Source organism: Kazachstania africana, chromosome 2 (assembly GCF_000304475.1).
Source record: "Kazachstania africana CBS 2517 chromosome 2, complete genome".
Taxonomy (NCBI): domain Eukaryota; kingdom Fungi; phylum Ascomycota; class Saccharomycetes; order Saccharomycetales; family Saccharomycetaceae; genus Kazachstania; species Kazachstania africana.
Window position 1 is genome coordinate 1 of NC_018941.1, and position 13,017 is coordinate 13,017.

Below are 13,017 nucleotides of genomic sequence, written 5' to 3' on the forward strand. Positions count from 1 at the left end.
CTGTTACTAGAGCTGGGAAAGTGGTGGGTACCGATCATATCTAGCATACAACCCTCTTTGATACCTAACAGTATAGTTCTCATCAAGGGCGTATAATAGTCAACTTTTAATGTTCAAGTCCTCTGATCTACATCAAGCGTTTTTCAATGGTAGGCTGGCCAATGGGGCAATTTTAGGCGCCTATACTAATTGATGCAGCGATTAGCATTATCCGATCATACTAGCAACTTTTTTTCGCCACTAGCTCAGTCCTATGGATTATCTGCAGCATCTTTATCATTCAAATTCAGCAAAAAGGGATCATACAACAACTCTCGTTAATTTTCGATATCCCTTTTATAAAATTCTTCATGCGCCATCTTTCGATATTTTGGTAAGTGTTCTAAAGATTTTTATTCAACATTGAGCACCATTCACCACCATCTGGAACTACCTCTTCTATCTTACCAAGTTGGAAACTCGAGAATGTCTAAACAAGGAATCGTATAGGTTAAATAGTATATATGTTAAGAAGTACTTTGCTATCATTAGCATTACATACTGTAGTAGCGTCTGTTCCATACCTTGTATTGTATTGTTTCAGATTTACGGAGGTTATCTATTACTAGTATTATCTTAACATAAACAATATTCTATTAAGGCTTTATGAGACTTTTATTAGCTATCAATTCTATGCTGACGAGTATAAATTTGGTGTTGAGCTCTACGAGTTGGATAAGAATGCTAAGTAATAATAATAATAATAGTTGCAGTAGTAATCAGTTTCTATCTATATTCTAGCTTATACTGTAGGGCTATCAAGCCTAGTTGACATGCTCTCCTGTGTTGACGACGTTCTGTCTTACTAGCCTTGCGATGATATCCATTCAAATCAATACAGCATATTTAGATAGTTAATGAACTATTCAACCTGTCGTTTTTTTTCACTTTTTTCTTTGCTCACTCCGAAGTCTCTAATGACTGGGTATTCACTTGTCATCTGATTGAGATGACCGGAATTATATCAATTCGAATTGTTTCAGAAAGAACTCCAGCAGCTGCTCTCAAAATTCTTCCTTCAGGTGCACTCCAATCCCAACAGACCTAAGGGAAAGATTACAGGTGTCTGACTTCTATTAATTATTGTAGCTGATATGTATAATAAAGTAGTCACCCTCAGTCATTTTGAGAGCATAAAAAATTATTCAACTTTCGGTCAGACTTATCAGACAAATAGAGAAACTCAGGCTTTTTTTGCATTCTAAATAGACACAAGTCGTAATTTTGTAACTTATTTAATACTTTAGATCCATAAGGAAGTGGCTGTCCATATTATAATATCTCTTATGTCTATTACTTCATATGCCAACGTTAACACCAGACATCAATATTGCCTTATTACCTATCCAATGTGCTGTACTCACGTACAGTAAATAACCCACTAGGCACAATATCTGTTAAAGGGTAATTGACTCGAGGCAAATTACCAAAAAGAATGCTGGAAGTTTACTCCCACCAATAAGGGGGTCAAGTAATCAGTTAGGCTTCACCCGGTCTGAGCGACGATAATCAAGGTAAGAGAAAGACAGAATCCTATTAGAATTGAGTACATATATAGGCATCAAATATCGTCTTAGAAGAAAGTTTGTGGACAGATTGTGGTACCATAGGAGTACGATATTATGTGATTTTGTTTCACTAAGAATTACCAATATTGACTTTGTTAGTACGCAACCTACATCTAGTTAACGTTCAAAATTTAATCCTATAATTTGAATAAAAAGAACTGAAACATCTTTAGTTCAATATTACGTCGGCAAGCTTTCCTTTGAAGTAACAGCAACATGGAGGTGTTCGAATGCTGCTAAACTAGCTTTCTGAGGAAGTTGTTTTTTCTGAAACAATATAAAAAGTGCAAGCGAAAGCTCCGGGATTGCAAATGTCCGCTTTCTCAGCCGGATAACATATATTTGAAGTAATGAAAGTTTTTCACTGTAGCATCGATGCACTAAAAATACATATATTTTAGTAACGCTGGCTGATAGCACATGTTATACGTACAATACTGTTATCAAGCCAGTATTCTTTATTGCATCGTAAAGAAATGGCAACCATAAAAAAAGAAAGCTTATGAAGTCATGTGTATTTTGCAGAAAAAGGAAGCTCAAATGTGACAAAACCAAGCCAGTGTGCGGGCAGTGTACAAAGAGAAAATTGCCTAAATGTGTTTATGTAGAGAGTTATAATTTTGACCTAAGAGAAGATGATCTCTTTAGTGGACTACCTAATTTAAAATTACTGGAAAGAATCCAGGAACTTGAGTCTCTTTTCCGCACAGTCTGCCATTCTTCACCAACCATGGAAGATTCTGATATAATCTCAGCCAAGCATGATGTATCAAACTACCTAATTATCAATTCAGATGATAAACGGATGATCCGATATGGTTTAACGTCATATATGAATGGAATACAGGGTCCTGATGACTACTTTGTAAGAGAGTTTCGAGGCATATGGGAAAGTGTGATTAAAGTATATGAAGATATTGAACGTACCGCTAATGATGCCAAACATTTTGTGGACTTTATTCCATTAGCTGTTTCTGAAAGTGTTCTCAATTCTTTATGCAGCTCTTTACCGAATTATAATGATATGAAGACAGGAATAAAAGACTTTTTCAATAATCCACTTCATGAAATGACGTCCTTTCTAGATGAAGAGAAAATTTTTGAGGAATTTGATAAATACTTTTTATATGGCGCTACAAATAGTACAAATGCTACCCAGTTAACACTTTATCAAATTTTAGTGCCAGAAAATAATAATATATTCAAGATCGCAATAATTCTTCAGGTCTATTGTTTTGCACGTCCTAAGATGGTACCATCAATGATTGCAAGTTTTTTGGAAATGGTGTCAAACTCAAATGGTTCTTTTGGAGTTGAAAAAGCACAGTTCTTGCTACTGCGTTATTTTTATAAATCCTTCTACGAAAAGAGAAATTTTTGGGATAATTCAGATGATATTTTGTATACAGTTTCTACCTTAATCAATTGCTGTACGACAATCGGGTTATATGATGTAGATAAGTGGTATTTTGGCATGCAAGCTTCTGTTGGTGATATAAATTGCCTAAAACATCCATTTTATTGGGCTCTATTGGTGGATGTTACTACATCCATTCACTATGGTAAGCCATTATGTATATCTTCCACATACCTTCATTTAGGTAGAGTATTTGACCAAAATGTTAATATTGATGCAACTGACAAGAAGAATGAAAGAAGAAGCAGGATATTAAAACTATTTTTAAGGCTTTCTGTGAACTATATCGATCAGCTTTCCAACATGCGTTTGATTTACCTGAACGAACTAATAAATGAATATCTTCGGTTTGTAGAGGAGCATTTTTTACCACTCAAATTTTATACAAATCTGGAATATGCACTAGTTGTGGATAAGTATGACGTGTTTTTTCTCTCACACGTGCTAGGAATACTGACATCCCTATATCACCTTAAAATAAAGTATCTCACCGGCACCTCCATATCCACTATTAATGAGTTTCTTAAAACCTCATTAATATCAATATCGCTGTGTACTGCCACTATTATAGCGCCATGTAATGCGCCTTTGGCACTTCGCTCATCTAGGGATGAAGATCTGCAAACACTTTATCTTAATCATAGCTTATATTTAGTATCCCCATTAACGTTACGCACAATACATCAGGCATACGATGTAGCTCTTTTACTCATCACAACTGTTCAAGGAACGCAATTCAATGAATCTGCTGAGAGGCTGTCTTTTTTCGAAAATCTAACCTCAGACAAAGGAGAAGCATTCTCTTCTCTCTTTGTCACACGTACGTTTGAATCAATATTGAATAAATTAATGGAGCCTGAGTCACAAGATTCGAGTAAGACTCTGCGGCAATCTCAGTATTTGATATCTATTCTCTTATTTGCAGCGACGTGGAAAGCAACGTTCACTCGTATGGCCAAAGCTGCGTCAGTTGCACGACAAAGGATCCAAGATGAAAAAATGGGTCTTGAAACATTTTCCTTCAAAGATTTAGTATTTTCTATTTACAACGAGAACTTCAAATTGTCCCGTGAAGCTGAATTTCGGACGATTATTAAAGAGGTTATCGATTAATTGGGGAATTTTTCTAAATAGTAGAAGACGGTTTTTGTACTGAGAAATAGGTCAACCTTTCTCGCGGTGACTATACTTGAGCCTTTTGCAGCAATTTTAGTAGTTAAGGAATATAATTATCTTATTTCACCATACTTACAGGGTAAATCACGTATAAGATATAGAACTATGTACTCTTAACAAAACGCATTGTGTCTTTGTACTTATTAGCAATCAAGTATGGTCAACATTGAAAAAGAATTGAATGATACGGTATGTGTATTAAATACAAAAAAGAGAGTTAGCTAATACGGCAAAAGTATGTTCAACAAGACATTATCATCAGCACTGTTTCCTAACCAAATCACTTTCTCTGTCAGCTAGCTTCTTAAAAATCCTTACGTAAGCTTTTCCCGAATTTTGTGAAATGTTTTCACTTTTTTCACTTATGAATAACGAATCGGAACATTTGCTTCAGCACCAATATTTTAGTAGGGTTATTGTGTCTTCGCCACTCATAGTGCTTTTCATAGACTTATCGTGTAACTCGTCTGGCCGTCCGTGCACTTCATTAAACTGAGAATATCTGCAAAAAAGTGATATCGTTTTTTGTCTTGTTTAGCCCATCTAAGTAGACTGTATTACCGATAAAGTAAACCACATTTGGTAAGACGTTGCTTTGGATGCCAAAAGGAGACGTTTGAACGATAAATTCTGTAACCACATATGTTGTGCTACGTATATGCTGGCGTACCTGTGACACTGAACTCTTTGCTGCCGATTGTTCTGCTGGTTGCCTCCCATTCTTTCATAGCAATGGCGCTCGTATTCTTAATAGATTGTTAGCGTCCACCCAGGGTGGTCAAAAACCAAACCTTCATTGTGGAGAGTTCTTCCCAAAGTACCGAGATTATCAGGATGAGTGTCATGACTCAAAAAGTGGTATCAGTGGCTAGTAACTCCTCCATTGGCGGAGCAGAACTTAGTAGCTCAAGTAGAGAAAAGCCTTCTACTACAGGATGGATTCTAGCTGGGGCCAAAGATAGAATCGGCTAGAAAAACATATCCCAGCATGTTCAATAATAGATTATTGCAGCACAGATACGAGTGATGTCTAACTCACTATTGAATGTAGATCTAAACGTCGATGTCATATTCTCGAAGTATTTTGTCTTTGCTTTTCAATCTTTGTAAAAGGATGAATTTGAGGAAGAATTTAACGGGAGTTAGATTTTGCTTTTTCACTATTTATCTAATCTGGTATGTGTACACTACTTATAGATAAATGTTACTTACTCGGTGGTGAAGGTAAAACAATTTTGGTAATACTTAGGTACTGGTGGATTAATTATTTCCGCTTTAGATGCGCTTCTTAATGTCACAAAGCTTTACATTTTCAGAGGCGGGTTGAAAAAGCAGGAAGGAACTTGTTCAGAACCACAGGGCTGAAAGATGGAAAATCGGACAACCTTACAGCCAAATTATCCATCAGTTCCATAATTGTGAGATACCGATAACCACAATTCAATCTCAATTTTTGAAAGTCGTGTTACGTGTATATTTTTTACTTTAACAGATCAAAGAGCTTTAACTTGACTACGATCTTTTCTGTATTTAATTCTTTAATATAACATGAACCAAGATATCGGTAGCTTCAGAAAGGCAGTATTTTCTTGGAAGCATCAAAATCTTGTTCAATGAGCTTTGTGGTTATACGAAACTATTATTTCGATTCTGGATGCTAATGGTCACTACTGAGATTATTGCAAAGTTTGAAGCACTCTTCTTTTCACAAAAGGCCCTCTACTTGAGGACACTCAATATTAGTAATGTTATAATGGATTATATAAGTATGAACGAGGGCCGAACAGTTTTATGCATTTGAGAAAAAATATATGCCCAAAAGAACCTTTTTTCAAAACGATTTGGGAAAACAATCTTGATCAGTCTCTCATCCCGGTCAGCCTGGGTCATTGTTGAGGTAGCAACTTTTTTTAATGGTATCTTGTAGAATAACTTAAGTCTGAGAATTGCTTTACCATTTGACTTATCAATTAACTAGCCCAATCATGGATGAGTTTTATTGTACAATACTTATTTTCGTAAAGCTTTTGTATGTCTACATATATAGCCTTCTTAGCTGCATCTCTAATAGCATTGACACAATTTTGAATATTACAGAAACCTATGTCCATTCTTCCGTCCTGAGATATGATTTTTGCAATAGCTGTTGGAATATATTAACAGGAACGTTCAGGAAAGAACTCAATTTGCAATCTTTCCTTGGAAAAATCTTCCGATACTAAACTATGAGCTTCTTTGTCAGGCTCACTTTTTTATTTTTTATATCATCAAGAGATCACTAGATAAAAGTTATTCCGTTGCAACTACGGTGAGACTCATTTTCCCATAATTTACATAAAGAAGTCGCGCACTTTTGATAATTGTAGACATCATTCCTGATTACGGAACTAAATATAAAATGTTGAAAGATATCCAATCAGGAAGCTAGAACCTATCCTCCACTATTAATACGAGTCAAATAGCCTAGGACTTCATCTAATTCAGAGTTATTCAATATACAAAAGAAGTCAATTCTCTTCGATATAATAAAGTATATAAGTAGACATCAAATATTACGGAAAAGTACATTTGATGATAGTTCTCTCTGTATGAGAGAGTTAAGAAAAATCGTTCTATTGATTCATATTTACGTTCTGTTGCTAAAATATGCCTGCTTGTAGTAATAGTTCATTTACTAGCTACTTTAATGTTATTGAGTCTCTAACCGTTTCAGGTTTCATTCAACGCCTGGAGCAACCACTAACAGATAAATACTGACTTTGTAATCTCAAAGGAAAACGAAATGTAATACACCAATGTTGCCATTAGAACCTTTGTTTATCACATCAATAATCAAGTTGCTCGAGTTTTTGGTATGTTCACATTCAACATCCTAGGATCTTCTCCACTGAGTAGTGACTTTAGGAACTCATTCAGCAGAAACAACTTCATAGATAGAACGTGCACTATTAGCAGTATGGTGGGAGATAATTCAAAGTGAAGTTTCCGAGAGTAGCATTGAATGCAGTGGTGACATCTGAGAACACCAGATGTTCAGCTAAAGACGTCACAGATCTCTCGAATTCATTATGCAGACCTTTTCTCATCTTCCTAATGTAACCAAATTGACATAGTGTGGCCTTTGACAATGACAAATTGTCTGTCGACATCAAGTATGAAAACCTTGGGTGATTTTTTGTGGGCCTCCTTAACAACAACGTTATATATCAATTCGAATGCTGGAGAAGCTCATTAACTCCCTTGAGGTAGCTAATTGTTGGCAATTATGGTTCCAGTTCTGAACATTTGATAAAAGAAGCATATATTATCAAATCTTTCTGAAATAAGATGATACGGTAAGTGAATATGTTGAAGCTAGAAGATGGTTCGTCGAGATCCTCAGAAACGCAGAATCAAGAGCAAAGAAGACAAATCTATTTTTCCTTTTACAAAAATCACTGTGAAAAATATTCGGTATGACATATTGGAAGAGGGGACAGGTAACATCGTTTTCTCTGACATGATACTATCAATATAAGAAAGCATTAGGATCTGCTGGATAGTAAATGTGCACCTGCACACAAAGTAGACAAGTAGCAGGCCACTTTTTTTGGAAAGTTGCATAGGCTAGTGTCTAAAGATTTGGCCAGAATATGCTTTCAGGTGTAGCAGGCGCGCTTGTATAACCTGAAAGTTAAGCTTCTACGATTATGTTGAACAGCTTGTGAAAATTTTCTTTCAGATTACGGGTGGGATTTTATGTGACTTTCCATATCGTTCCTTTCTCTCCTGATGCCAGCTAATTTCTACAAAACGTCATTTGTCGTTTCTTGCCTTTCAGTATTTTCTCGAAGGCCACAAATAAATCACACTGTGTTATTTTCATTATCGGAAAGCAGAGAGAAGAAGGACAGAAAATCAAAAGGGCCTCGAGGGCATCGCAATAACTAGCACGATTACCTCCACGTCTCGCCCGTCGCTGTCAGAAAAAGAAACTCAAAAAAAAAGGAATGACCGCCTTATGTATGAAATAGAAGCCAAGAATGGTAAAAGGCTACCTTATATACATCTTCTTGAACCATATATTTTAGTAGATCGCCTCGAAAAGGTTTTACCGTTAAATAATATGAGAGAAGGAGCTTCTATGCCACGGCTTCAGAGGGTTATATAGACTATCCCACTTACGCCAAAACACCGAGATTAGGTAAGAGTGCTGTTTAGTTGCTTCATAAATAGATAAAGCCATATAGAACTTCCTAGGAGAATTTAGTATCTGTGCTTACAAATCATTTTTAGTATTCGTACCCTTCTGACGCAACTGGAGAATAACTGCCTGCTTGGTTATCTTAGCACATGAGTGGAGGCCTCTTAATACATCTTTTGAGACCTCTGCCTTTGAACGGAGCAAACTGTCCTATAAAGGACGATGAAATTTGGATTCAGCAAAATTGGAATATACTCATAAACTTAGAAAACACAATATTATTCTCGATGAAGGCAATTAAAAGCTTAGGTAAAAAGGCAGTTATCAAATCAGACGCTCCTTTGCCAAGGTTGGAAGTTGGACAGGTTCTTCTAAGAACAATAGCAGTGAGTGGCAATCCAGTTGATTGGAAAAACGTGGAGTTCCAATGGAGTGCAGATCACGCAACATTAGGCTGTGATGTTATTGGTGAAATTATCAAATTCGGTCCAGATGTGGACACTTCAGATTTCCATATTGGGGATGTTATATCTTCTTACGTTCATGGTTCTTCTCTAAGGAGCCCAGAGAATGGTGCTTTTGCAGAATACGTTGCTGTAGATACAAAATTGTCAATGCATCTTCCAAGAAAGCTGAATTTCAGTGACTCAGAACATATCTCAGAAGGTCCAGTTACTACCTATGAAGGGGCTGCTAGTATTAGCACTTCGTGGTATACTGCAGGCGCGTTACTATTCCACCATTTTAATCTAAAGTATACGACACCTAGGGAGCCACAAAATTCTTTCCCAATCTTGATTTGGGGGGGAACCACTGCTGTTGGTCAGGCATTGATTCAGTTAATTCGCACATTTAACGGCTATAGCAAAATTGTTGTTACTGCATCAAAGAAAAATGAGAAATTACTGAAAAAATACGGTGCAGATGATGTCTTTGATTATCACGATCCTGAAGTTATTGCTAAGATCAAAGCCAAGTATACTGATTTCAGACACCTAATTGATTGTGTCTCAAGTAAAGAAACTATCCATCAAGTTTACGAGTGCTCTTCAGACAACGGAGAAGCAACTCTTCTCAACCTGTTAATGTTATCTCAGGATGCTATCAGACCTGAAATCAGAAAATCTAATGTCAAAGTAGACTATACTATCCTTTACTCTGCATTTGGTGTAGATGTCAAATTCAGTGACTGGGTAATTCCAGCTGATCAGAGTTATAGAAAATCACTCATCGAATTCGTTAAAGTTATTAATAGACTTTTTCTGGATGGAACACTTCATCATATACCAATAAAGGTCTATAAAAACGGTCTAGAAGGCATGATTGAAATCATGGATGATTTAAAATATGGAAGAAATTCTGCCGAAAAGTTGGTCGCGGTAATGCCTCATTAGCTGAAGTGAAGCCGTCGACTTATATATAATGCTTTAGAGGTCATATATCTGTATTGTTTATTGCTCCATGTTTTTATCTTTCCCTTTTTTTTTTTGTTTTCATTGCTTTTAGCATGAACCCATCAAGTTCGTGCTGGCGGTAGCATACCAAGGTTAACCTAAGAATAATACGATTAAACAGTCACTTTAATCAGTAGAATGTTTTCTTTGGAAATGAAAATTTTATATTTCACTTACCTACTAATAACGAAGAAATCTATCTTATCGAAAATAAAAAAAGTACGGGAAAGTTCCAGGTATCTTGACAAGGAACCGACGGAAAAAAGATTGGTAGTCGTAGAAGAAAACAGCACATCGAATAACAGAAAATCAATAGGATCAGACAACAAATTCTACCGACTGACCCAGGTCACTGATGGCCTCCACCTGGAGGCATCTTATTCACTATATCCCGATCGAGCTTGACCTCAAGCACATACCACAACACCAACATCAAAATCTCCTGCTGTTCTGAAGCTACATGAAATTGACATATTGCCCTGGTACTCTATGTCCTTTTAATATCGAACAGCCAACCCACCACCTTCAACAGGTAATTCTTTTTAACGAGCAAAAACAGCCGCCGGTTCTTTCTGAGATTTCTTTATACTTCTTCACAATGCTGAGTGTCTCGCCGATAAAATTTCCTAAACCAAGGTACACAGTAGAAATGCCCCCAACTATATTATCAAAGATCAGTTCGATAATATCGACGTTCTTTGTAACCACCCCCTTCAATCCCTTCTTAAATTCTACAAGAGGGCCGTAATCAACAGACTCCATATGTGCGACACGATGTTCAAAAGGCATTTATTATCCATCATAGTAAGTCCATAGCTGAAGGGTGCCAAGGTACTCAACACTTTATAAAGGAACGCCACTGCTTGCCTCTCCATGAGAAGTGTAAAATGAAACCTACAGAGAGCTTTAACCTCCAAGTTCATCAATGACAGAAACTCAGCAATTAGCGCACGCGCAACTTTTCCTACCTCTCTCTTACAGACACAGCCCTTCTTGGAAAAAAAGCATTCGTGACACATACTGCCACTCAACTCGTCATACTAGATAAAAATGCCCTTGCCAGAACTCCCCAGGAGAAGTGCTCTCATAGCGGAGACATCAGCCAGATCCAAAATTAAGTCTAGTGAATTTTTCAAAGTTCCATTAGATACACCAAAAAGAGTATTTCAAGCTTGCTACAATTCAGCGGCATAATATACTCACTGGTTGCGCGATCAACTTCATCCTCGGTGTGAACATGTTTCAAAAAATTTGACAATTCAACAATCTTTTTCGCATCTCTCTTGTGGTTTTCGTTACAGCATAACTCATGCCCTTTGTTCTCCAACCCATAAAACGTAGAAACGTTCATTGTAGGACACAGATTCATGTCCATATTTTTCAGCTTCAAATTTTCAGCGCTGTTGTCATTGCGCTGACGTTTGTCACCTGGGACCAACTTAATAACTAACTCAATTGTTCTGATCCTCCCAACTATTTGCAACCAAGCAACGGTGATCACAGAACAATCAACCAATACCATCACATCAACCAATGACCAATTTAAACCATTTGGTATCAGTTTAGTACCAAAGATGACTCTCGTAGAAGATAGAGGATCCTCGAATTCTTTGAAGATCTCAAGCTTCCTTGCAGGATCGATATCAGAAGACACCATTGCAGTGCGACCATCGTCGCAAAACGCCCTGTATACGGTACTTATTCTTCTCGTGTTACTGAAAAAGGACACTACCTTACCGGAACAGGTGCCTTCTAAATACGCATCACAATTGCATTGACTCTACTGTCAATATTCCTCGCAACAAGTCTAGTACTATCTACTCTAACTGTTTTATTTGGAACCTCCTCGACTACATTAATGTAATTAAGAGTGCTCCATGTATTATTTGGGATCCCTAGTTGGTTACAAATAATATCCAGCAACTATTCTGGAAGTCTAGCGGAGAAAAGGACAATTGTCAAACAACCATAGGGGTTTACAACATTAGCAAAGTTTAAAGCATTACGAAAGCTCTTCTCTAACCACAAAACGTGAGCCTCATCAAAAATAAGAAATCCTCTATCGAACTCACCAGCAAAAAACTGATCCCATTTTTCAAGTAAAGTAAGAGAACCTGTTCTACCAAATGAATAGAAACAGTCTACAAAGACATCTACACCATATCTTCGTGCACACTTGTCAACAGGATGGATATGATATCCTTTATGGTAAAACCGCCACGGTCTAGCTTGACAATATTTGTTTTTTTCAATGATTCTTAAGGAACAGCAACAAAGTGAATGTATTTTACAGGCCTTGTTTCTTCAAGAGTGTTGTCGGCAGAATAAAAGTAGCAGATTTACCAAAGCTGTTGCAACTTGCAGGAATTGAAGAATCCTGCCGTCCCGCAAAACAGTAATGGTGAACATCAATTGGTTCATGGTTCCAATTCAAAAGTGGGGCCGAAGTGGGTCTGGCCCTCCTTAATGAGGTCATAATGGTTTCCGCGAGCATTTAAACAGAGCCTCTTTGAGGCACGAGTCTCAAACACTTGTGGCATTTCAGTGTAATATTCCATATTGTAAAAAGTCAACTTTTGAAATAACTGGCATAGTTCTTTTTTTGGCAGCAAAATCAAGGCTGTCATCAGTTGCTGCTGCAGCTGGAACCAATTGATTCACACGGTATACATCTCTATGAGTTGCATAACTATGCCCATTTGGAATGCAGTTAAAGGTTGTATGTTTCAACCATGGAAATCTTGTCTGATTAAATGATTTCGCACACCAATTAAAGCCTGGCGAAACAAGCTGGTAGTGAATTTCTATTTCAAAGCAACACAGTTGCAAACGACTGGAGCTGGACATTGAAAGTGTCCGCTTAATTAATCTGAAATTCTCAATATCCCGGAACAGAAGTGTTCTAACAATCGAATTATCAGCTTTGCTAATTCTAGACAAGTCCCTATCTATTGCTTCAATTTGGTAATATCATTCTTCGCTTTCCTCCGCCCTATTCTCGTCCCCTTCTATAATAAAGACCACATTGAAAGCATCATCAACTCGTTACTCCAACACTTGTGACCTGTAGCTAGACAACATGTCAGCACGAAATAATCCAATATCATCACCAAACAAATTAATAGTACAAGATCTAAAAACATACAGAAATCATAACAGCTTAGTAGAGACGAGTTGGTA

At 37.0% G+C, this 13,017-nt stretch overlaps 3 protein-coding genes across 3 annotated transcripts; 2 read left to right on the plus strand and 1 right to left on the minus strand.

Moving 5' to 3' along the window:
• Nucleotides 1-2,109: 2,109 nt before the first annotated feature.
• Nucleotides 2,110-4,137, plus strand: KAFR0B00100 (Zn(II)2Cys6 transcription factor domain-containing protein; the record flags this gene model as incomplete). The annotated part of the gene is made up of 1 exon (XM_003955394.1): nucleotides 2,110-4,137. The coding sequence occupies one exon, from the start codon at nucleotides 2,110-2,112 to the stop codon at nucleotides 4,135-4,137; it is 2,028 nt and encodes a 675-aa protein (XP_003955443.1).
• Nucleotides 4,138-8,532: 4,395 nt separating this feature from the next.
• On the plus strand, nucleotides 8,533-9,777 carry KAFR0B00110 (zinc-binding alcohol dehydrogenase family protein; the record flags this gene model as incomplete). The annotated part of the gene is made up of 1 exon (XM_003955395.1): nucleotides 8,533-9,777. One exon carries the CDS (start codon nucleotides 8,533-8,535, stop codon nucleotides 9,775-9,777), a length of 1,245 nt encoding a protein of 414 aa, XP_003955444.1.
• A 1,192-nt stretch (nucleotides 9,778-10,969) lies between these two features.
• On the minus strand, nucleotides 10,970-11,494 carry KAFR0B00113 (uncharacterized protein; the record flags this gene model as incomplete). The annotated part of the gene is made up of 1 exon (XM_003955396.1): nucleotides 10,970-11,494. The coding sequence occupies one exon, from the start codon at nucleotides 11,492-11,494 to the stop codon at nucleotides 10,970-10,972; it is 525 nt and encodes a 174-aa protein (XP_003955445.1).
• Nucleotides 11,495-13,017: the final 1,523 nt, after the last annotated feature.